Below are 26699 nucleotides of genomic sequence, written 5' to 3' on the forward strand. Positions count from 1 at the left end.
GTCTGGTTTTTAAATCACAGGCCAATCCGTTAAATCACAGGCCAATCCGTTCCTAACTGTGTAGTTACAGGCTTGGTTTGAAAAATGACAGGTAGGAGCTGATTGGCCAGTGATAACAACCAGACACTTTATCACTTCACCGAGCTTAATAAATCTACCCCAGAATTAGAAATGGTCAATATTCCAATCCCATGGTATAGGCCATTTGTTAAAATGGTTTATTTTTATATCACGTTTCCAGATATCATTATTGTATCTGCTATATCAGATGTGGTTCTTTTATTTTTAAAAGCTTAGTTCCTCATTGGGTAGTATTTTGCTTTCTTTTGTATTCCTTTGGGAATCTTCCACACACCTGGGCTTCGTTTCATACATATTTACATACACTATTCTCATTCACTCTCTTGTCATCTCCCGCCTTGACTACTGCAACATCCTTCTCTCTGGGCTACCTCTCACCCGCCTCGCACCTCTCCAATCCATTCTTAACGCTGCTGCTAGGCTCATCTTCCTCTCCCGCCACTCTACCTCCGCCTCCCCCCTCTGTCTATCTCTTCACTGGCTCCCCATTCCTTTCTGAGTTCTCTTTAAACTCCTCACCACCACCTACAAGGCTCTCTCCTCCTCCACCGCTCCTTACCTCTCTTCACTGATCTCTATCCACACTCCCTCCCGTCCTCTTCGCTCCATCGCTGACCGCCGACTGACCTCTCACCTAATCACCTCCTCCCACTCCCGTGTGGAACAACCTCCCGCCACCCATCAGGCTTTCTGATTCCCTTACCTCCTTTAAGCGCTCCTTCAAAACCCACTTTTTTAGACTAGCCTATCCCTACTCCTAACCTCTTTTGATCCTCCTATCCTGCCTCCGTTCCTACTTATCCTATTGTTTTTTGTTCGTCCACCCACCTATTTTTAGTATGTTAACTCTTATGAGTAGGGTCCTCCTTCCTCACGTACTCACCCTAACTCTTTACCTCACCTGTGCTCCTGTCCTGTTCTTTCCTTCCTCTACTTCATCTTCAGTCTCCTTGACAATTTTGACACCTACTTCTGAACTGATGCTGATTTTAGTTCTACCAGCTATACCCCTATTTATACTGTATTTTTCAACACACCCTGTACGTTACCTTGTAATTTGTTTTTTGTTTGCTATGTACGGCGCTGCGGACACTTTGCGGCGCCTTATAAATAAACGTACTACTATTTAATTACATAAACTTTACAGTATGTAATCAAAAATCTGGCTGTGTGCTGATCAAAGTCATCAGTGGGTTAAACCCAGTTTCCACGCTGCACCGACATGGTGTCCTGAGTATTTATGAGTTAATGTGATGCGCTTCTTTATCATACAGGTTTTTTTTTTCCGGTTTTCCAATGATCTGCCCTGCAACACCTGCAATGTGTTCTGTATTCACCGGCTTTTTAAAGATGTCAACATAACAAGAAAAGAAAAATCCAAACAGCTTAAACATTTGTTATTTTAATATCTGGCAGTTGGAAGGCAAAACACACAAGAGCTTAGTGTATGGTAATCCAAGTTCAGAGAGAAATATGTATGAGCGCACGTTTTAGATAGTTCAAAATTAAATTGGACACATTTTAAATCCTCTTCACTAGAACACACCAGCAGGACGCTTTGAAGCAAATTTATTCTGTCAGCATTTCTGTCCCTTCCCCACCTGTGGCATCGTGAGAAATGTGAAGATCTTCTAACATCTCTGCCAGGCTGATTCTGGGCGCACCCTCCTCATCAGTGTCACTCTCCACCGCAATGTCAGCCTCTGGAAGACGAAAAAGCCAGCATGAGGTCCACATTGGACGAGACCAAAAAAAGAACAAACACCATGCATAGAGCATAAAGCAGATGGTGAACTATTTCTAAGGTTTTGTCTGTATTTTTATGAACAAAGGAATGAGAACTTAACAGACACACAAAAATTACTACATTCTTTCAATATAATTCAAATAACTGGGCCGTTATGGATATTTTGCTTAATTTTTTCACTTATGTAAAAAAAAAAAAAAATACATACCATATGCAGAGGTCAAATACTAAAGTTAACAAGCCTAATATCGCAGCATGTACATGGTGGTAGATAAAGGACAGTGATAAACAGTAGGTCAGATCAATTTCAGCATGTTGGTAACTCTGGTAGGAAGATGACTGAACACTGGCCAATAGTATCACATTAACAGTGTTATGTCCTAAGTGTTCCGCACAGCTTGTGTCCAACCTAACCACTTAATTATGAAAACCCAGGTTCTTTATCCAGTTGTTGGGGCCAACCGTCATGAATGCATCAGCATGGGTGGCTAAATGATGACCAAATGGACTTAAAACCATGTGTATACAGGACAATGATCTGACTGGGAGTGTAGCCATTGGTGGGCTCATTAGAACAGGGCTGCCAAAAATATACAGGGGGCTGAGCTGCTATTTATTGCTGAATAGTTCTAAAGGCCCCCATATAGAAGTCTGACTTCTCTTAAGGACAAGTCAGACCCAATTTATCTTGGGATCCCACAGCAGCTCCCTGGGAGTGAGACTTGATGTGCCATTTTTTTACATGCGATAAATCACATGTAAAAGGACTCCCGGGGAGTTCAAGGGGAGTCACATGAGATACAGTCAGTTAAAAAGCAGACGACGACTGCACATATGATTTAGCTTATGTGCAGCACGTCCGACCCCTGAATACGAGCCGAGCCAATGCGCATGGGACCACATATTAGGTTGGAGCGGATGTCAAGCACGTGCGTTTTGGCCCAATCCATCGGAACCAGGCCAAGAAATCAGGCCAAATAGCATGTGTTTGATATCCGCTCCAACATAATATGTGGCCCCGTGAGCATTGGCTCGTATTCATAGAAACATAGAATTTGACAATCAGATAAGAACCACTTGGCCCATCTAGTCTGCCCCTTTTTTAAACATGTTACCTCAAACCATAATTGATCATTATTTATTTGTAATGATATCAATATGCCTATCCCAAGCATGTTTAAATTGCTCTACTGTATTTGCCTCTTCCACCTCTGATGGGAGGCTATTCCACTTATCTACTACTCTTTCTGTGAAGTAATTTTTCCTCAAATTTCCCCTGAATCTTTCTCCCTCTAGTTTCAGTGCATGTCCTCGTGTTCTGCTGCTCCTCTTTCTGTGAAGAATGTCTCCCTCCTGTACCTTATTAAAACCCTTGATTTGAAAGTTTCTATCATGTCCTGCCTTTCCCTTCTCTGCTCTAAACTATACATATTATGAACCTTTAGTCTTTCCGGGTAAGTTTTGTGATCTAGGCCATGCACCTTAGTCCTCTGACCTTTTCATACCCCCACAATCCACTTCGGCATGGAGTTGATTTTAGATAGTGTGGCGAGCGCAGCGAGTCACCAAACCCGAAGCGTGGCGAGCCCTGCGAGGGGACGCGGAATACATGTAAAGTAATACGTGTGGGCTCGCCACGCTTCGGGCTCGGTGGCTCGCCACACTATATAAAATCAACTCCACGCCGACGTGGATAGTGGGGGTATGAAAAGGTCGGAGGACGCGTACTGCCGCCCCTCGTGAGCTCGCTGCGCTCACCACGCTTCAGGTCGACGTTCATAGTGAGGGTGGCGTAGGGGTGCATTTAACATTGTAAGCACCCATTAGGGTGCTTATACAATTTAAAATCATATTTGGGGGACATTTAACATTGAATAAACCCATTAGGGGGCTTATACAATTTAAAATCGCATCGCATCCGGGCATATGGCATTATTACTTCTTGCTTTCTACTGTTGATTCCTCTCCCTATGCAACCAAGCATCGGAGTTCCCTTCTTTATTGTGTTGTTACCTGCCTGTAAGTCATCTGAAATAGTGACACCTAGAGGTCGTATGGGACTTTAGTCTTCCAGGAAGTTTTAAATGATTACACAAGCATAACCACTGTAGCGTATGCCCGGTGCTCTATTTCCTCAAAGACACCACAGTGATCTTGTAATAGAAATTCCTTTTATATTCAAGAAAACCTTCTATTGCATGTAATTAAGCAGGTTTTAACTTTTGGGTTTATTGCCCACACTACAATTATACTTTAAACCACACTGTACTATTCAGGACAATGTTTAAGAACAGCATGGCAGGTTCTTTTTAAGTAATTTGAGACAATGGTTTAAAATTCAGGTATTCTTTCTAAATCTGTGTGAGGGTGTACAGAGCTCAGGATGCATAGTGCCATGAGCACACCAGCTGCATGCAGTCAATTCTGCTCTTATATACTGTATGAAAGCAGCAAGGCAGCCGAGATCCGATCCAAGTCCACTCTGCAACTCCCTGTACTGCAAAAGGCAAATTCTCAGTGAGAAAGCAAATTCAGGCAACAGAAAGATCCCGTACTAATGCTAAAGTGGGTAGTGTAACTGCATTAGGTCAATACCGTAACCTATACAGAGTGGAATTCAAAGGTTACGAAAATTCTTTAGGGGAAAAAAATGTTTTGGGAGGGAAAAGTATAGGATCCAGGTCATTTATTGTGGATTTTACCCATCTCAGGGTAGGTAGAAAATAAATCCAACAAAGTGCTGGCTTTCACGGCTAACTGAATTCCCCCCGCATAGGGAAACAGGTCTGCTTTAAACATGGAGAAAAAAATTAAATAATTTAGATTATTTGTTAGTATAAAAATAGCACAGTTAGAAATAAAATTAGGTACTTTGCACATCCTTACTTTTGTAGATGTTAACATTTTTCCGTATAAGTTCATCTTCCTCAAGATCTTCAAGAAAATCTTGGTATTGTCTGGAAAATACATGAGAAAACATAATGAAGCTTCTTTTATGGAAACACATGAATTTATTGTACTTGTGTATTATCACGGCGCCCACTAAGCAAATAGCTTAGTGCCCTATTCTGCGTAGTGATATCGCATCGCATGCAATTTGAATGCAATGGGATCTCACTACGCAGAATAGGGCACTAAGCTATTTGCTTAGTGGGCGCCACATTAGTGGGTGCTAAATCGCATTGCATCGCATCGACGTGGATAGTGGGGGTGTGCTAGGGGTGCAGTGAAAAAGAACTAGTAACATCGCATCGCATGCAGCTTCTTCTGATTAAAATGATATGATGCATGCCTACTGTATATTGAGTGTGTGATTGTTGCTACCTGCTACACAGGTGAGGGGAGGCAGCGGCGGGTCACGATAGTAAGCCCAAAGGCCTGTCGCGGTAACCCAGCGGTCGGGTTTTGATGCATTCCAAAATGCTGAAAACCCCCAATAACAGCGTTTAAGCCGCGTTTTTTTAATTATATATTTTTTTTTCTAAAATTGTTTTGGCTTAGCGGTGACGTTAAAACAAATTCCGACACTCTAATGTGCCTCGATTCAAAAAAAAGTTTGAGAACCATTGCCCTAGAATACAGCTAGCAGGATCTTTTACAAGCTCCAACCAGCCCAGCACACACAAAGTACAGTAAATTGGCACCCTTTAATTGTCGCTACGGCAGTGAGGAACACACTAAACCACAGCGCAGGTCATCATTACAAAGCAAATGACAAATAACGCTAGTGACAACCGTAATTGTTGTTTTTACCTACAATCTACAAAAACAAAATAATAATAATATATAAAAAATGGCTACAGAAACACATTTAGGTCAATACAAAGTGCTATATTTCATGCGGACAAGTCATTTCAAAGCCATTTGTTTTCATTTTTCTGTTATCTAAACATTGATACTACACAAGATAAGGAACGCTCTGAAGAGCCCGTGAATCTAACCTTCAGATTATAAAAGGTCACTGGAGTAGGCAGAATCCCCTTCAACACTGATTTGTTAATGTCAGATATTGCAAAAGAAGAATGATGGTGACTGCCACAATATCGAGCGTGTGTATACAATTTACAGTCTAACGCACATCCAACTATTAATGCATAATAATTGGGATGTAAGCTTACTAGCAACCACATGTTTGTTTTCTAGATATCTATAGAATTTTCTTTTTTTTTACTGCTATTACATTAGAAGTAAAATATCAAGTAAAACCAGCCTATTCCTTTCCTGCGTTCTAAGAATATAGAGGAGCAGATCCAGTCCAGGCTGTTACATAGATTGTGATAGGTTAATGAAGCTGCCTAGTATGCATAGCAATGTCCCATCAAATGGTGGGACAGTGCTGGTTATATATGAAAGCATGTGAAGAAACCAAATAGACTGCAGGTTAAATGAAAAAGCAGCAAACTACATTTACTCCGCCCTAGGGCCCAGCCAATCTATTTTCCCAAAAGGAGACCTGCTTATGTATCAATATCAAATTGAGAACACACTGAGTACTATTACTAATCAATGTATCCCAAGACACTTATTCTAAGATCTAAAGGATTATATGTATCTTCAGTAGATGATTATTAAATGCACAGACCTTTCGTCATCCGTGTCCATGCCTTCCCTATCTCTTTCCAACTCCTTCAGTTTCCAGTTTCTCCGTCGCTGCCGCTTTGTACGGTCATAACTCTTCTTGATTAGAACCTGCAGGACAGATCAGAACAAACTATAAACAAGAGCTGCTCACAATGCAACAGATTTTGTTTGATTTATGGCAGAGGTTACTGAAAATAGAGTAAAACCAAAAGTTTTGGACCTTGTCACCAAAGATTGATACATAAATTCACGCACACTCATGTATGTCACTTTCTTAAGCTATTGTTGTAGCCTATACACAAACGTAAATAGGATTGGGTCTCCCCATGAGGCCCCCCCATCCACTAGTGCGATATGGTGACTTTCCATTCGATTCTGAGATTCCGGAATGAGGGATCGGATGAAAAGTGGCCATATTGCATGCATTTTTCTCTGACTCGAGGCACATTTCCATGCTCCTTGGATCGAAGTCACAGATAGTCATGACTGGGATTACCTGTACAGCTCTGGGTGTAAAAGGTTACCTCATATAATTTTACTTTCCTCAAATAGATTTGTAGATTTTAATTAGGCCACCACCTAGTTTGTCCTCTGAACCACAAGCACGTGTTCTAAGCTGCGCCCAATATTTATGATGCAGTCTAATGAGAGATTTATATAAAACAGTAAAGAAACATTTCCTTTGTCCCCTTATAGAAATATAATCCTAGATTTAAATCAGCTCTTGTCATAGAGGCCTAGAGCGGGCTGCTGCTGCTGCTACACCAATCACTGGCTGCTATGCTAGTACCAGGGTTCGCAAATACTCGCTATAGCGAGTATTTTACCCACTTTGGAGCACCAGGGACTCATTTTTTATGAATGGCTGGGTCCCCTGGGACCCAGCCATTTTGGCGTGCACGCCATATTAATATGTGTGAAAAGGGCGCCCCCCCCTCCGATCAGCTATTTAAGCACTGCGGGCGCTTTGCCCGCGGTGCTTAAAGGGTTAAACGGCCACGATCGGCGAACTCGCTGCTCGTGGCCGTGAGAGCAGGTACCTGGCTGTAATATACAGCCATTACCTGCTCTCTTTCAAGCCAGCTCACTCCGTGAGCTGGCTTGATTCCCCCGCAACCGACATATGACGTAAATGTACGTCATATGTAGGGAAGGGGTTAAAAGATCAGATATCCGCCTCTCCGGCGCTTTATAAACTTCTGCCAAAGATACAGATGTCAATACACTTGTTTTACTGTATGTCACGTTTAACCCCTTCCCGACATTTGACGTATATATACACGTCATGGCCGGGAAGTACTTCCCGACACATGACGTATATATACGTCATGACTTCTAACTGTCACTGCGTCTAGAGACGCAGTGACAGAGGGACGATGTCTGCTGTCCCTGACAGCAGACATGTCCCTGCATGCCCAGGGGGGGCTGCATCGTCGGCGATCGCTGTGATTGGCTGTTCAGTGTGAACAGCCAATTACAGCGTTTTCTGTGTCACCGGCGAATAACGTTCGCCGGTGACACGGGATCGGAGGTGATTGGTGCTGTAAAGTACAGCACCAATCACCGCGGGGTGTAAGGGTGACACTGGTGTCACCCCACCTCACCCCGCCCGCCCCCAAAGGCCGTGATTGGTCCGTCGGACCGACGGACCAATCACAGCCATGGAGGGGGGTTTAAACTAACGGGGACTACACTGCAGACGCCATTCCGGTCTGGAATAGCGTGCAGTGCGGTCACCGTGCCCAGCTGTCGCCATTTACTGACCAGAACCTTGCTCAATACTTACCTGATCACTGCTTGGGATCTTGCTTCATCTTGTGACATCCTGTGCTGTGTTGTGCTGCTGCAGTGTCATCGAGTTAGAGAGAGAGAGAGATAGAGAGAGAGAGATAGAGAGGCCTAGTGACAGAGAGTGCTATATTTTGTGCTGCTGCAGTGTAATAGAGTTATAGATAGAGAGATAGAGAGAGATAGAGAGAGATAGAGAGATAGTGACAGATCGTGCTATATATTTTTTATATAACTGACTGCTGCCCCCCCTTTTGTGCTGATCAGTATAAATTAACTGATCAGCAACTTTTTGGGGGCGCAGGGTATTTTTTATATATATATATATATACCTGTCAGTGCTGCTGCTGCAGTGTCATAGAGTGATAGATAGTGAGAGATAGAGAGATAGAGAGAGATAGTGACAGAGAGTGATAGAGACTGCTATATTTTGTGTCTGCTGCCCCCCTTTTGTGCACCCCCAGCAACTTTTTGGGGGTGCAGGGGTTATTTTTCATATATATAACTGTCAGTGCTGCTGCTGCAGTGTCATAGAGTGATAGATAGTGAGAGATCGAGAGATAGTGACAGAGAGTGACAGAGAGTGCTAAATTTTGTGTCTGCTGCCCCCGCCTTTTGTGCTGATCACTATATCTGAGGTGATCAGCAACTTTTTAGGGGTGCAGAGGTTTTTTTTTTTTATATATACCTGCCAGTTGCACTGTCAGTTGCACCAAAGGTTGTGCACCTGCTGCCCCTCACTGGTAATCAGTGTCGCATCACTGATCACCTTTTTTTTTTTTGTGTGTGCTGTGGGGTCTTTTTTTAATTTTTTTTTTACACACACTGTGATTTTGGGGGTGTCCTGTGGCCGCTGTGCGCTGATCAGTGACGTACATCACTGATCATCTTTTTCGGCACAGGGTTGATCTATTTTTTTTTTTTTTTTTATCAAATTCCTGTTGCCTTTGAGCGCTGTTCAGTGACGGACGTTACTGACCAACATCTGTGCTCAATTTTTGGCGCAGGACCTTTTTTTTTTTTTTTTAACCCCTTCAATTTTTTTTTTTAACCCCTTCAATTTTTTTTTTTTTTTAACCCCTTCATTTTTTTTTTTTTGTATAAAGTATTTTTTTTTTTCTGCACTACATACACACTACACACTACATACCCCCCTGGTTGAAATAAAGTTTGTACCCCCCCCCTACACTATACACGTGTTGAAACATTTCACTACCAGTAACACAAAAATAAAAATGGCATCCCAAATGTCATCCCAAATGTCCTCCCAGTCATCCAGAAGAATGTATTCAGTGGAGGAGGCATATGCCATGCTTGCCTCTGACTCTGACACAGCCAGTGATGCAAGCGGGGAATTTGAAGGATTCGTCTTAAGCTCCTCTTCCTCCTCTGGTGATGAGGGACCCCCTCAAAGACGCCCCCGTAGAGCAGCTGAGACCCCCCCCCCAATAATTGATCTCGTATGGACCCCACCACCAGACAATTTTGAGCCCCAGGTTCCTGAGTTTTTGGCCATGCCAGGAATCCAATTTGATTCCACAGGTCTCAGAGAAATTGACTTTTTCAAATTATTTTTCTCTGATGATTTTATAAATTTAATGGTGGACCAAACTAATTTATATGCCCAGCAGTTTATTGCTCAAAACCCCACGTCATCATTTGCTAGGTGGACCCCTGTAGATGCAGTAGAGATGATGACGTTTTGGGGTCTGGTGTTTCATATGGGCATAGTAAAAAAGCCACAAATTAGGCAATATTGGAGTACAGATGTTCTGTACAGCACCCCATTTTACCGTATGGCCATGACTCGGACTCGTTTTGAAGCAATCCATAAATTTATACATTACACCGATAATGCACAGTGCCCACCCAGAGATGATCCCACCTTTGACAGGCTATTCAAAGTCAGGCCGGTCATTGATCATTTCAGTGCCAAATTTGCAGAGCTATACATCCCTGATAAATGTATTAGTATCGACGAGTCCCTTATACATTTTAAAGGAAGGGTTAAATTCCGCCAGTACCTTCCCAGTAAGAGGGCAAGGTATGGCATAAAAATGTATAAGCTGTGTGAAAGCACCACAGGGTACACCCACAAGTTTAGGGTATATGAAGGGAAGGATTCAAGAATTGAACCGCCAGAATGCCCCCCCTCCCTCGTAGGTGTTAGTGGAAAAATTGTCTGGGATTTAATGCACCCCTTCCTGGATAAGGGTTATCACCTCTATGTGGATAACTTTTACACTAGCATCCCCCTGTTTAAGGCCCTTGGTTCAAGAGGTACAGCAGCTTGCGGTACTGTGCGCAAGAACCAAAGAGGCCTCCCCAAAACGCACATTGCCCAAGTACTAAGAAGGGGTGAAAGCAGGGGAATATGCACCGAAAATATGTTGTTGGTCAAATATAAGGACAAGAGGGATGTCCTTAAACTGACAACAATTCATGGAGACAGTACCACCTCCATCCCTGTACGAGGTACCAGTACCCACACCTCAAAACCAAATTGTATCCTAGATTACAATAAGTACATGGGCGGAGTGGATCTTTCAGATCAGGTACTGAAGCCGTACAGTGCCCTGCGGAAAACAAATATCTGGTACAAGAAGCTGGCCGTGTATATCATCCAGATGGCACTGTATAACGCTTACGTGCTATTCCGTTCTACCGGCCAGAGGGGGACATTTATGCACTTTCAAGAGGAAGTCATAAAGGGCCTAATATTTGGGAACCAGCAGGCAGAGGGCCCCAGTACTTCTAGTACTGGCCCCCGTATTGTACCAGGGCAGCATTTTCCCAACGAAATCCCCTCCACTGCAAGAAAGGGCAGGACACAAAAAAGGTGCAAAGTTTGCTATAAAAAGGGAATAAGAAAGGAAACTATTTTCCACTGTGAAACTTGCCCCGACAAACCCGGCCTATGTATAAAGGAGTGTTTCAAAATATACCACACATCTATGGATTATTAGGTTCATCATTTCACCGTGCTTCGGGGGTCTTGCTAATGCCACATAGCACCCACCATTCATTCCACCAGAATCTGAGCTGCAAAATCCAAAAATCACTCCTTCCCTTCTGAGTCCTGCCATGCACCCAACTGGTATTTTTTGGTCACATGTGAGGCATTGCCGTACTCTGGAGAAATGGGGGCACAGATTTTGGGGTGCTTTGTCTCCTTCATTCCTTGTGAAAATGAAAAATTTTGAGCCAGAAGTACATTTTTGTGTAAAAAAATGTAATTTTTCATTTTCACAGCCCAGTTGTACCAAAATTGGTGAAACCCCTGGGGGTTTGAAATGTACACTATACCCCTAGATCAGGGGTGTCAAACTCAAATTCATCGGGGGCCGCATCAGCAGATTGGTCACCCGCAAAGGGCCGGTACACATTCAGAAAGGGGGCGTGGCCATGAACAAATGGGAGTGGCCATGGGCAAAAAGGGCGTTACCACGTCCCCTTTCCGAATGTGTACTACTACAAGTATCATGGTGAGTAGTAGGCTGCCTACCTGTGTCCAACCAGGACGGGGAGAGGGAGAGCTGCTCTTCAAACTGTCTCCTGCACGATTTTTCTTTTTGCTGGTGGTGGCTGCCAGGGGTTAATGTCTGTTGCCAGGGATTCCAGCTCGTTGCCAAGGGGTTAATGTACATTTTCAGGGGTTCTTGCTCGTTGCCAAGGGGGGTTAATGTCTGTTGCCAGGGGTTCTTGCTAATTGCCAAGGGGTTAATGTCCATTACCAGGGGTTCCAGCTCGTTGCCAAGGGGTTAATGTCCGTTGCCAAGGGTTTCAGCTCGTTGCCCAGGGGTTAATGTCCGTTTTCATGGGTTCTTGCTCGTTGCCAGGGGGTGTTAATGTCCGTTGCCAGGGGTTCCAGCTCATTGCCAAGGGGTTGCCCACCCACCCCACAGTTACTGCTGCCTTTACCTGCGCACAGAATGTTCAGCGTCTGACAGGAAGAGCAGCTCTGCACGTCACCAGGAAGTCGCAGAGCTGTGCTTCCTGTCAGACACTGAACATTCTGTGTGCAAGGACGGAGAGGCGCGGGGGGGGCGGGCAGCGGGGGCTGATGGGCAGCGGCGAGGGGGGGGTGTGGGCAGAGGCAGGGGGCCACTTGAAGAGGTCCGGCGGGCCGGATTCGGCCCGCGGGCCTTGAGTTTGACACCCATGCCCTAGATGAATTCCCTGAGGGGTGTAGTTTGCAAAATGGGGTCACTTGTGGGGGGGTTCCACTGTATTGGTAATGCAACATAGCACCCACCATTCATTCCACCAAAATCTGTGCTCCAAAATCCAAAAATCACTCCTTCCCTTCTGAGTCCTGCCATGCACCCAACTGGTATTTTTTGGTCACATGTGAGGCATTGCCGTACTCTGGAGAAATGGGGGCACAGATTTTGGGGTGCTTTGTCTCCTTCATTCCTTGTGAAAATGAAAAATTTTGAGCCAGAAGTACATTTTTGTGTAAAAAAATGTAATTTTTCATTTTCACAGCCCAGTTGTACCAAAATTGGTGAAACCCCTGGGGGTTTGAAATGTACACTATACCCCTAGATGAATTCCCTGAGGGGTGTAGTTTGCAAAATGGGGTCACTTGTGGGGGGGTTCCACTGTATTAGTAATGCAACATAGCACCCACCATTCATTCCACCAAAATCTGTGCTCCAAAATCCAAAAATCACTTCTTCCCTTCTAAGTCCTGCCATGCACCCAACTGGTATTTTTTGGTCACATGTGAGGCATTGCCGTACTCTGGAGAAATGGGGGCACAGATTTTGGGGTGCTTTGTCTCCTTCATTCCTTGTGAAAATGAAAAATTTTGAGCCAGAAGTACATTTTTGTGTAAAAAAATGTAATTTTTCATTTTCACAGCCCAGTTGTACCAAAATTGGTGAAACCCCTGGGGGTTTGAAATGTACACTATACCCCTAGATGAATTCCCTGAGGGGTGTACTTTGCAAAATGGGGTGACTTGTGGGGGGGTTCCACTGTATTGGTGCTTTGGGAGTCTTGCTAATGCAACATGGCACCCACCATTCATTCCACCAAAATCTGTGCTGCCAAATCCAAAAATCACTCCTTCCCTTCTGAGTCCTGCCATGCGCCCAACTGGTATTTTTTGGTCACATGTGAGGCATTGCCGTACTCGGGAGAAATTGGGGCACAGATTTTGGGGTGCTTTGTCTCCTTCATTCCTTGTGAAAATGAAAAATTTTGAGCCAGAACTGCATTTTTGTGTAAAAAAATGTAATTTTTCATTTTCACTGCCCAGTTGTATCAAAATTGGTGAAACCCCTGGGGGTTTGAAATGTACACTATACCCCAAGATGAATTCCCTGAGGGGTGTACTTTGCAAAATGGGGTGACTTGTGGGGGGGGTTCCACTGTATTGGTGCTTTGAGAGTCTTGCTAATGCAACATGGCACCCACCATTCATTCCACCAAAATCTGTGCTGCCAAATCCAAAAATCACTCCTTTCCTTCTGAGTCCTGCCATGCACCCAACTGGTATTTTTTGGTCACATGTGAGGCATTGCCGTACTCGGGAGAAATTGGGGCACAGATTTTGGGGTGCTTTGTCTCCTTCATTCCTTGTGAAAATGAAAAATCTTGAGCCAGAAGTGCATGTTTGTGTAAAAAAATGTAATTTTTCATTTTCACAGCCCAGTTGTACCAAAATTGGTGAAACCCCTGGGGGTTTGAAATGTACACTATACCCCTAGATGAATTCCCTGAGGGGTGTACTTTGCAAAATGGGGTGACTTGTGGGGGGGTTCCACTGTATTGGTGCTTTGGGAGTCTTGCTAATGCAACATGGCACCCACCATTCATTCCACCAAAATCTGTGCTGCCAAATCCAAAAATCACTCCTTCCCTTCTGAGTCCTGCCATGCACCCAACTGGTATTTTTTGGTCACATGTGAGGCATTGCCGTACTCGGGAGAAATTGGGGCACAGATTTTGGGGTGCTTTGTCTCCTTCATTCCTTGTGAAAATGAAAAATCTTGAGCCAGAAGTGCATGTTTGTGTAAAAAAATGTAATTTTTCATTTTCACAGCCCAGTTGTACCAAAATTGGTGAAACCCCTGGGGGTTTGAAATGTACACTATACCCCTAGATGAATTCCCTGAGGGGTGTACTTTGCAAAATGGGGTGACTTGTGGGGGGGTTCCACTGTATTGGTGCTTTGGGAGTCTTGCTAATGCAACATGGCACCCACCATTCATTCCACCAAAATCTGTGCTGCCAAATCCAAAAATCACTCCTTCCCTTCTGAGTCCTGCCATGCACCCAACTGGTATTTTTTGGTCACATGTGAGGCATTGCCGTACTCGGGAGAAATTGGGGCACAGATTTTGGGGTGCTTTGTCTCCTTCATTTCTTGTGAAAATGAAAAATTTTGAGCCAGAACTGCATTTTTGTGTAAAAAAAATGTAATTTTTCATTTTCACTGCCCAGTTGTATCAAAATTGGTGAAACCCCTGGGGGTTTGAAATGTACACTATACCCCTAGATGAATTCCCTGAGGGGTGTACTTTGCAAAATGGGGTGACTTGTGGGGGGGTTCCACTGTATTGGTGCTTTGGGAGTCTTGCTAATGCAACATGGCACCCACCATTCATTCCACCAAAATCTGTGCTGCCAAATCCAAAAATCACTCCTTCCCTTCTGAGTCCTGCCATGCGCCCAACTGGTATTTTTTGGTCACGTGAGGCATTGCCGTACTCGGGAGAAATTGGGGCACAGATTTTAGGGTGCTTTGTCTCCTTCATTCCTTGTGAAAATGAAAAATTGAGCCAGAACTGCATTTTTGTGTAAAAAAATGTAATTTTTCATTTTCACTGCCCAGTTGTATCAAAATTGGTGAAACCCCTGGGGGTTTGAAATGTACACTATACCCCTAGATGAATTCCCTGAGGGGTGTACTTTGCAAAATGGGGTGACTTGTGGGGGGGTTCCACTGTATTGGTGCTTTGGGAGTCTTGCTAATGCAACATGGCACCCACCATTCATTCCACCAAAATCTGTGCTGCCAAATCCAAAAATCACTCCTTCCCTTCTGAGTCCTGCCATGCGCCCAACTGGTATTTTTTGGTCACGTGAGGCATTGCCGTACTCGGGAGAAATTGGGGCACAGATTTTAGGGTGCTTTGTCTTCTTCATTCCTTGTGAAAATGAAAAATTTTGAGCCAGAACTGCATTTTTGTGTAAAAAAATGTAATTTTTCATTTTCACTGCCCAGTTGTATCAAAATTGGTGAAACCCCTGGGGGTTTGAAATGTACACTATACCCCTAGATGAATTCCCTGAGGGGTGTAGATTGCAAAATGGGGTGACTTGTGGGGGAGGTTCCTAACTTTTAGCACTTATGGTGCCTAGAAACCTACATGGTGCCTAAAAAAAAATCTCATAAAAAGGAGGCTCCAAAATCAAGTAGGTGCTCCTTCTATTATGAAGCCTGTGGTTTGGTCAACGTGCACACTAGGGCCACATATAGGATATTTTTGAAAACAAAAGAATTGGGGGAATCAATTTTTAGTCACATTTCTCTAGTAAAATCTACTGTATTCGTTAGAAAAATGTATTAAAATTGAAACTCTGCAAAAAAAATGAAATTTTGAAATTTCACCTACACTTTGTTTTAATTCCTGTGAAACACCTAAAGGGTTAACAAACTTCCAAAATGCTGTTTTGAATACTGTGAGGGGTGCAGTTTTTGAAATGGCATCATTTATGGGGGTGTCTCACATACAAGTCCCTCAAAGTCACATCAGAACTGAACTGGTCCCTAAAAAAATCAGTGTTTGAAATTTTCTTGAAAATTTGAGAATTTGCTAGTCATATTTGAAGCCTCCTAGTGTCCAAAAAAATGAAAAGGAGGTTGAAATAATGATTGCAACATAAAGTAGACATATGGTCTTTGTTAGTTATTAACTATTTTGAGTGGTATGATTATTTGTCTCACAAGCAGAAAATGTGACATTTTGCATATTGCTAAATTTTCCATTTTTTCACGATATTTTGGTATTTTTCACAAAAAAACACAGACTGTATCGACCCAAATTTACCACTAACTTGAAGTACAATGTGTCACGAGAAAACAATCTCAAAATCACTGGGATAAGTAAAAGCAAAAAAAAGTTATCCCCACTTAAGTGAGACATGTCAGATTTGAAAAAAAGGGCTCTGTCATGAAGGCACAAACTGGCTCTGTCATGAAGGGGTTAAAGAAACGGCGACATCTGTAGGGGGAAATGGGTACTGCAGCAGGGAAAAGTGGTGGCAGGCAGCTTTGCTTGCCGCTTACGTGCGCAGACAGCAGCCTGTTTATAAATGACATATACACTAAAGGGGAATTCAGACCCGTTGCATGAATTCCCTCCCCCATCTGATATTTGGGGTTGTGCATGCGCGATTATGCCGGGGCATTCACAATTTTTAATGGGGTGGACATTCAAGGGCAGGATTTGCCTGCCCACTAGCCTTCGAGTATACGCTGCCTAATGAATAGGTCTGAATCAGGCCCCCCCCCCGGAGAAGCGGCAAGCCTCCCATATCGCCCTACTGCACACCCCCACCTCAGACCCACACGGCCACCCACAACAGAGCGGGCAGACTGAGGAGACTCGATGATGTGATTCGTGCTGAATTATGTCATGGTATGCATGATGCAATAATGCAATTCTACTGCCACGCCTCCTTCTGTATCCCGGCCACGCCCCTTATGTGCTGACCTAGCAGCTAAGTCGGTAAGTATGTGGTGAAGACAGGGACGTGGAAACGGAAGGTTACTTATAATTACTTCATTTTAGAACACTTGCAACTCCTGTAAGACAGCAAGGGATACGGCCATTGGGTTGTCCACTGAAGGCCATAGGTCGACAGGGTCGGAAGCTGTACACAAGCATTCGGTCGACAATGGGAAGGTCTACAGTGAAAAGGTTGAAATGCATTTTTCACTTTTCTTTTGAGCTGACATGTGCCGACAGCATGGTGTGATTGGAGGATAAAACGGTGTGCCGAGCCATGCGAAGGGACGCAGTACACGTAGACGATGTCCATGTCGACTGTGTCCATATTTGGGACAAAAACCTTAAAAAAAACTCATTCCGAATCTTTTGTCTGTCGACCTTTCCATTATCAACCTAATACTTGTGTCGACCTTCCGACCCAGTCGACTACCCATGTCGACCTATGACCTGTCGACCTTCAGTGGTCGACACAATGCATGTCCACCTAAATTGGGTCAACCCAATGGCCCAGACCTGATAGCAAGATATGACATAACGGAATCTGCAAGCTGAGATATATTCACAGGAGGAACAGTTGCAGGTCGGCAGTGTTGACGCGTCCTACTGTACAACCGCTCGTGTTATACTGAGCAGACCTGAAATCTGTTCCTGAGTTCGGCAAACAAGGGATTAAGGTGTTTTATGCGGCGTGTAGCATCAGTTTCCGGAGACGCGGATATTTCCTAGGAATGCAGAGGTGCGGAGATATCTCCGGGTGTACGTTACATGTAGCGCCTTATCTGGGGGCCCGGCAAAGAGATTTCTGTTCATAGACCTGGGTATAAATCCCCCATCAGCGGCACAATAACACCGCTATCTAGGGCCCCGGTTCCCTGGCTGAATAGGTCAATTATATTTTATTCCTGCACTTTTTACACACAAATAATAGCCCTGTGTCAGCAATTCCCCCGTCTTTGAAATCACTGCCGCCTCAGCAAAAATGCCGGGAGCCGTCTACAGAACCCTCTTTAATCTTCTATTGTAGTCATCAATTCTCATTGTGTTAGTGCATTGCTGGGACTTTATTGCAGCCTCCCCGCGCAGAGCGCTGTTCTGTGTTCCGTTGTGTATATGTAAATGTTTCCGTACATTGGCGGGACCGAGAGGTTTTTACCTTTCTGAACGGTGCTTCTAGCTGGAAAAGGGGAATCACGTGGCATGATTCAGAAACGATCGCACAGCTGCTAATTTTCTGAGCCCTGCAATCTTGTATATCCAACAGACTGATCGGGGCCGGAGCTGACGTCACATGACGTCACCTAAAACACTTGGGCACTCCAGCGTTTTCCCTGACACTCACAAAAAACAATTTGCATACGGCCAGCGTTTAAAAATATAAAGTAGCAGTATTGTATCGCAGGATGACCTCACACCTGCGCTGTCTTTCAATTATCACCCAGTCTGTGAATTTCTTTCGAAATATCGTCTAGTGTGTACACTCAGTATCGTTATCGACCCCACCCATCTGCTGAATTTGCTGGTCGGTTTTGGCTATGTGTTCTAGGCCCGTGTTCATTGGGTCCTGGTGATGTCACAGAACGATATCCTGGTATCGTTCGGCGTGTACACTCAATGCGACCAACCGCAGCCGATATCATTAACGATATCGACCGCAGCCAGGATTGTCCAGTGTCTACGGTGCTTTAGGTTATCCGTCATTTATTAGGGGTTTCCTTTCAGCCGCAAACTTATAGGATCAAATGTAATAGGGTGAGAGAATCAAAAAGTGAGTTGTTTTCCAGTTTTTTTTTAAAAGCAGCAATCATTTACACTGCAAAAATCAAACTGGTTTTGCAGTGTAAATGATTGCCGCTTTAAAAAAATTAGAGATTTCTTACCAAATCTCTCACTTTCTGATTCCCTCATCCTATTACATTTCACCGTTAGCATCTAGTAGGATACCGACCGTAGTGACGTTATTACATAAAATTGTTTTCAATCTGTTGCTTTTTGAAATGTAAAAAAATGGAAACTTACAGAGAAGAGTCGCAGGTGGGTGGTGATGGGGGCGGGGCTGGACCCTTTTTTCCATTAGACCCCGCCCCTAGCATCATAATGCAGTGAATTGCACATATTTAAATAGAGGTGATTTAACCCCCCCCTCTTAATTTCATAAATAAAAACCTATATGGCATAAGTATATATGTTATAGATATACCATTGTCTGTCAGACATATGTGTCTTAGTGGTGCAGTGATGCGCTGAAGTGTCCCCTGGAGTAATGACCACTGTCCCACACATTCCCGCCACGCCACCAGGAGGCGCAGGTAAGCGTATGCGTACCTAACCTGCCGGTGGCCCAGATACATAGCTTTATGGATGCGATCAGTTTTATCATCCTGGTTATACGTACTTCTTATATTATAGTTACATTAATGATACAACACCCCCAGTATAACTGTGTCAGCGATGTAACAGCTTCCGCGCCACTCGCTCACAATACCAATAACATGCGGGAAACAGAATTGTGTTACTAAATATATCAGATTTTATTTATTGGCCCCTCAGATGGTGCTGGGGGCCCGCGGGTTTGTCAGATGTTGCTGGGGACCCTGACTTCTCCTATGATGCTGATGATAGGGAGACAATCATGGATCCCCACATTCGATATCGCGCACCTTCTGCTGATTTTTTATGCAATACATTATTATGGAAAAGATAATTAAATCGATAATAAACACCGCGAGTAACACACATAGCAAAATCCTTTTTACGGAAGCACTGGCCTCTTCTTTGTTGTTAGTAGAGGTTCTGACCTCCCCCACACTGGTGCCGGGAGCACTGGCCTCTTCCTTGGTGGTAGTAGGGGTGCTGGGTTCCCTCACACTAGGGCTGGGGGTGCTGGTCTCTCCCAAGGTCTCTCCGATGGTAATGCTGGGAGTTCTTCCTTCTTCCAGTCTGGTGCTTTCTTCTCCCAATCTGGTGCTGGATTCTGTCAGTCTAGCACTGGGGGCCTTCGTCTCAACCAGTAAGGCACTAATGGTGCTGGCCTCAATCAGTAAGGCACTGGGAAACGTAGCCTCTTCCAGTGTGGCACTGGGGGCGCTGGCCTCTTCCAGTGTGGTGCTGGGGGTGCTGGCCTCTTCCAGTCTAGCACTAGTGTCAATGGCCTCTCCCGGTGTGGCACTGGGGTCAATGGCCTCTCCCGGTGTGGCGCTGGGGGTGCTGGCCTCTTCCGGCATACTGAGCTCTCCTCCCAGTCTTGCGCTGAGATCCTCATCATTCAGCATACCGCTGCTCTGCATTCTGGGCGCTGCTACTCTTGCGCTGAGGTCCTCATCATCTTTCATGTAGCTGGAGATGTGGGTGATCTCCCCGAAGTCACTTTCCACATTTATCCCTGGTGGTAATTCTGTATTCTATAATATAAAAGATAAAGAAGTATTAAGCAACGACACAGCTATAAAGATACAAAAATAACATTGTGACTCACATATAAAAAAAACTGTGAACAAACAAAATGTCTATACTTACATTCAGATCCTCCATGTCAGGAATCTGGCCATATATCAATGGCAAAAACGCAATAACTGAAATACAAAGACAATAGATTAAATCAAACGTCATCCTAGCCCCGCCCCCAGTAATATCTGCATTATGTAGAAGTGGGTGTGGTTATGATGAGTCTCAGCCACCACGCCCCCGTACCGCCCCCTCACCTACATCTACCACTATATACAAACATAGAACATAGAACTGAGCTTTCTAATCATTTACTATTGTGCTCTCTGCATGACTACAGGGGAACACGCTGAGATTTGGGATATTATACACAGGGGTCTGGGATATTCTGGGACAAACTTCACAATGTATTTATCCCAGGAATAGGTGTCACCTATGTACAGAAACATGGCTAATCCCCCGGGATCTATCTGGGTACCTGACAAATATAATATAATGTTACTTATCACAGGTTGTTATACTCACAGTATACGATTCGTACACACACAGTCGCTGTCATTCTCATCCTCATCCTCTTCATAACAGCTCTGAGGCCTTTTCCTTGGGGGGGAGTTTATATAGCTACACCAAGAGCATTGTGACATCACTGCACTGTGATGTCATAATACATTTTTTTTTCTTTTAAAGGGAGAGAGCACCTGAATAATAAGCGATCTGTTATTGGATTAAAGTCTATAGAAATAAAGGTACATGGTGAATTAGGAACTACTGACATACATGCTATACCTCATACCTCTGTGATGTCACATTGGTTCAGCTGTCAGAGTATCTGACATGTCTGAAGGTGACAGATAAAATGAATAAAGACAGTTTTTATTTAAGGACGCTGGATCATCACATATGCCGCACTAAATTTCTTTCACTGTTAAAACGAAATGATTCACTCTTTCCAAATGCCTATATACAGTACTGTATGTACAGGTTGAGTATCCCTTATACAAAATGTACAGGACCAGGAGCATTTTGAGTAAGGTTTTTTGGGGGGATTTGGGAATGTTTTTATTTATGCTGCTCCAGGAGTCCCCGGTGCCCATTGTGTCCATCTTAACTCTGAGAGGCATCATCACTATGAAAAGACACAAGGAGGGTAAAACACTCCCCTCCCCCGAACAAAGAAGGGTTTTGGCTATACTGATGAGGGATACTCAAGCTGTACATATACACAAATATGTATATATGTATATGTGTGTGTAGAGATATATATGTGGCGCTACCATGGTATAACCCAACTAGTTAACAGTCTCAGCCAATCTACAGGGCCCGGGACCCCGCAGTGGATTATCGGGGCTTCTGCGATTCAGAGGTCAGGTTTGCGGAATCAGCATACTGCCGCACAGGCTGAGCGGTACCAGACAGGAGCTGTTCCGTACCCTATTACTGTAGTTATTAGGGCTCCTGGTACAGTGGGAATATAACCCCATACACATTAGACAACAACAGTAGGCGAACCATCCATATAGGTCACTATATCGGCGGTGCCACTGGTCAAACGCTATTTAGTGTACACACTGGTTCTAAACACAAATTGGCAAATTATATACTTCCATGATATCACCTGGAGAGGTTGTTGGCTATGTAGCGAATGTCATCCTGCATGTTCAGCAGGTGGGGTGTCGTTACCGATACTGAGCGCACACACTAGCCCTTCTGAGCGATATCTTTACATTACTTGGCTAGTGTGTATGGTGCCTATCTGTGTAGCAGCATTGGGTGCACAGCACAGCTCCATTGGAATATCAGAGGTCACACTCAGGGTTCGCAAATACTCGCTATAGCGAGTATTTTACCCACTTTGGAGCACCAGGGACTCATTTTTTATGAATGGCTGGGTCCCCTGGGACCCAGCCATTTTGGCGTGCACACCATATTAATATGTGTGAAAAGGGGTGGAGGGATCTGTTTCCCCATCAGTTGTGATGTGACCGTTGAGAAAACAAAGCGCGACTTACGACCGCTTCATACATCTGCTGGGCGCGAAAATGAAAGGGTCCCTGTCACCGCAGAGTCATAAGCAGCAGTGCACGGAAGCCGTGTAAGCTGGCTCCTGCACTGTGCCTCAACAATAGACGGCTGGAGCCAACACCAGAAGCAGCTGCTCAGAAGGGGAACAGAGCTACGGCTGGTGTGAGGATGGAGCACGAGGAATTGAAACCAGCATTGGGGGCCAGAACCAGGGGGGTGTGACAGTGAGGAGAGGGCAGACCTGGGCAGGAAGTAGAGGTAAGAGGGGTACGTGGTCCATTTAGCAGGCTGCTTGGCTGTGTCGTGTAAGGGGATTTATTGCTAGCAGGACTCGGGCTGCAGACTTCCCTCCTCCTCGCCTACCTCGCGGTGCTGTTCTCTTGTGTGTCACTGTCACCTCCTCTAGGCTCTGAGTACTGGCTGTTAATGGCCCACTTGTCCCCTCCTCCCCTGAGAGGCTGCAGCTCACCAATTAACTCTTAACAGGCAGAGCTGCCTGTAGGGAAGGAACCTATAGACTCTGCTGGGATTTCATTCACCCTATCCCTCCTGTTCCTGCTGCCATTACTTTTAATTTAGTTCTAGAAACAATGGACAGGGGCAGAATCCTGATTGGTGCAGCACAGGTGTCCCTATTCCGACTATTTCTAGTATATGTGTATCTTGCTTTATGTGAATGGGCAAATTGGCAATTGATTACCCTACCCCCTCCCCCAACAGCCACAGATTTGGGGTGCCCAGATCTATGTTTGCTTACCGAAAAGAAAAATAATAGGCTCAGGCTGGCCCTTGGCTCAGGGTATATGCCATATGGAGGAGAGGAGAAGGCTTCTGTTTGTGCCATGCTGGGGAAGGGGAGAGGAGGCTTTATTCTGTTGGGACCCAGAAAAGGTCAAGTAGGACCCCGATTTTTGTAAGTGAGGGGTCCCAGGGACCCATAATTTTGGGGGGTTTTCGCGATCACTGAGTACACTCAACACCCCTCTGAAAACACAGGCATTACACTTATTCCATGCATTACCATACACTTCTTTACGTTGAGCTTCATCTTTTTTTCTCTCCCAAGTCTTTCCTAGGATTGCCTCATCCTTTCTAAGCATAGATTAGATTAATATGTCACATTAATCTGCTTGTCTATATTCTCCTATTACCCATGCTGTTCTTTTTGTGACATAGTCCCTCTATATTTCTATGTATATGCTGGATAAACATTTTGCAGTAACTTACTTTTTATATTATATTATAGATTTAACTTAGGAATTCGAATTTTTACCTTTCCTTATTAATATTTCTTTTCATGTAGCACCATTACTACCATCTTATTTAGCCACAATAGTCTATTTATATGCAGAGCATATTGTACTTGCAAGGAAAGCCATTTGCTAATATATAAGCAGTATAGCAGTGGGGGTTGCTGCGACAGAGGCTGAATTTATCAAACAAGAAGTTTTAATGTGGTACAAACACACATCACGTGCCCTTTCTCTTGTGGTGTTCTGGGGGTAGAGTTTGGTGAAGGGATGCTTAAAGTTAGTTTTGTCTCTCTTGCATTTAGAGCAAGATTATATGGTGTGCAATGTCCTGGTTACTCTTTAAGTAGTGGGACCTGACTGTGTGCAGAGGGAGACCTTGCGGGGATGGGGGTGGCCAACAGGTCCCCTTGTACCATAGGGGTTAATACCCTTATGTTCCCCCTGTGTGTAGTGAGGTCAAGATGTTTCCGTGCCTCGGCTGGGTCCCGATCCCGGGTGTGCGTATGCAGCCTGGTGTTTTGTGGAAGGGTGTGTGCGGGGGACAAGGAGTGGCGTCCCACTCCTTGTCTCTTACCCTTCTAGGAGATTCTCGCCTGCCGGGTGATAGGTGGTGCCAGCGGGGGCCTCCTGACCAGTAGCTGTCAGCGCGCCGGTCCCGTGGTGTTCTCTCCCTTCTAGCGGGGTTCCCGTCCGGCAGCCGGTATTCTCTCTCCACTGGCTCTAGTGACGGTGCGACGTGTTGGTCTGTGCAGCCCGATGCTTCCGCCTACGTCACTGAGTGTCAGTGCGCTCAACTCCCTCCGTGAGGAGACTTTGGGCAGTATTCAATGAGGATAATTCGCCCTGTTTCACGGCAAATTTGTGCTATTTTCGCGTTGGAAGGTGATTTTTTTGGGTCAGAAAGCGAATCACTCAATTAAATGTGCACTTCTCGCCGTCTTTCTAAGTGATTTTCGCCATCCCTCACCATGTAGCGAATCGCCATCTTTTCATGGTGAAGTGGAAAGTGAACTTTTAAAATAAAGTTGGGTTTTTTTTTTACATTTGGTGTAAAAAAAATGAGGAATTTTATTCTGAGAAGGGGAATGCTTTTTTTAATCATGTGCTTATAACACATGAATATATATTTAATTTAAAAAAATATATTATTTTTTTACACAGAGCAGCCAGCAGGGGTCCGGGAGCCGAGAGCCGCTCATTAGATATTCATATATTCACTGCACCCGATCATTACATATGCTCGATCGGGTGCAGTGAATACCTGGTCCCCTGTTGGCTCTCCCGGGGGGGCAGCCTGTGCTGCCTGGGCTCCCGGGGAGCCCACCTCCCCCCCACATACGTTCTGGGGCAGGGAGACTTCCATCTCCCTGCCTGCCACCGTCCTCAGGCTCCCTTTGGCAGACTCGCCGTCAGGGGCAGCGAGCCCCTGCGACGTTGAATAGGGGGGACAGCGAGGCTCCAGAACACGGCAGGCAGTGGCGAGTGTGCAGCGAATCCTAAACAGGATTCGCTGCATGCCGTCAATATTCTCATTGAATACAGCCCTTTGTGGTGCAGTGAAGGATTCTGGTATTTGTGGTCCTATGCATTTCGGCTGCGGTCGGCCTTTTTCAAGGAGCTGATTGGCTGGCTGTTTATCACTCTCCATTTTATCACTTTTTAAGCTTAGTGCATCTGGCCCTTTAGTCTTTCTGATATTAAGTCTTACGTACTGTATTTGGAGTAGTGTTAAGGTGCTAAATATAATCCAATATCACAGTACGCATAACAGCTGTACATTTAGGTTCATGTGGATCTGTAGAACTACAAGTCCCATATGCAAGACTGCCCTTCCGTATACTTGCTGCAGACACTGTAATAAGCAGTAACCTTGGGGCAAATCACCCCCAAGGTATACAGTTCCTGCCGCTCTGTCCTCTCCTCTGGACCAGTTATGTTGTCCCAGCTGATAGACTCAGTGAAAAATGTAATGAAATATTTTTTATATCTGTGTTACTATTTCTGCACTATTGGTGTTTTATATACATTTTTGGTATTCGAGATACACCTAATTTATTGTATGCTTATTTTCTATACAAGGAACATATGTGCTCTAAAGAGTATAAAAAAAGAAGTGGTCCAGTTATTTAGTGTAATATCAAACCACAGTGGTTTTATGGAATTTGTACATAACATTTTATTAAAACACAAATTATTCTGTTTTCTAAATGCCTCTTTACCTGTACATTGGATAGGTTTCATTAAGCACTAAGTAACTCCCCCTACGTGTCACACATCTATATTACCAATCCAATCTATTGTGCGAGTAGCACAAGCTATAGCTTATAGCTGGGTACACACTATCCAGCCTGACCTTGCGTGCACTTTGCGATACACACTATATCATATTAGGAATTTGTTGTTCCCATCTGTCACAATCTGCGAAAATCTTGTTGTAGCCAGCATTAGGAATACGTTACACCGAATTCTAAAATAAATAATTCAAATAGTTCTAAAATAAATGTGCTTAAGGAAAGGCGCTGCTTATTTGCCATTCTTTCCAAGAGTAGAATTTGTCCTTCATGCTGAAGGGGTTAAATAACTTTAAAAAACAGTGTTGGGCTGATAACAGATAGTTCATATTAAGATCAAGACATTTTCAATCATTTACCAGTGAGATTTCACAGGCGCTTTGTAAGTCAGTGGAGATCTCAGAAGTGATCGGAGAGTACATAAAACCATAACCCTGACAGTAGCAGCAATATCATATTTATACTGCGTTCCACAGTTGCACATCGCAACCCTAGGGTGCCACCTAGGGGAAATCATTAGCCTTACCACGTCAGGAATGTGATGAGGATTCATCTTGTCAATAAATTCATCATTCAAATTACAATTTGCCAAATCAAACCTGAAAATGAATAAAAAAAAAAAAAGGGGGGGGGGGAGGAAAAGAGGAAAAGAGAGAGGAGATTACAAATGAGCCGCATTAGCGAGGCTGACGATGACAAGTCTCACTATCTCTGTCAAAACCTTTCTTTCTAAGCTTGGTGATATTCA

At 44.3% G+C, this 26699-nt stretch overlaps 1 protein-coding gene across 4 annotated transcripts in view; it reads right to left on the bottom strand.

Moving 5' to 3' along the window:
- Positions 1 to 1467: 1467 nt before the first annotated feature.
- The window catches only part of NMD3 (NMD3 ribosome export adaptor), a 68795-nt gene continuing 43563 nt past the window's right edge, over positions 1468 to 26699 (bottom strand). For all 4 annotated transcript variants that reach the window (XM_083177844.1, XM_083177841.1, XM_083177843.1 and 1 more), the window contains exons 13-16: positions 26478 to 26550; positions 6411 to 6517; positions 4715 to 4785; positions 1468 to 1784 (exon numbers count right to left, since the gene is read on the bottom strand). In XM_083177844.1, coding sequence (XP_083033970.1) covers positions 1651 to 1784; positions 4715 to 4785; positions 6411 to 6517; positions 26478 to 26550 — 385 coding nt within the window. In that variant the 3' untranslated portion in view covers positions 1468 to 1650. The remainder of the gene's footprint in view (positions 1785 to 4714; positions 4786 to 6410; positions 6518 to 26477; positions 26551 to 26699) is intronic.

Source organism: Crinia signifera, chromosome 3 (genome assembly GCF_055691185.1).
Source record: "Crinia signifera chromosome 3, ASM5569118v1, whole genome shotgun sequence".
Classification (NCBI taxonomy): Eukaryota; Metazoa; Chordata; class Amphibia; order Anura; family Myobatrachidae; genus Crinia; species Crinia signifera.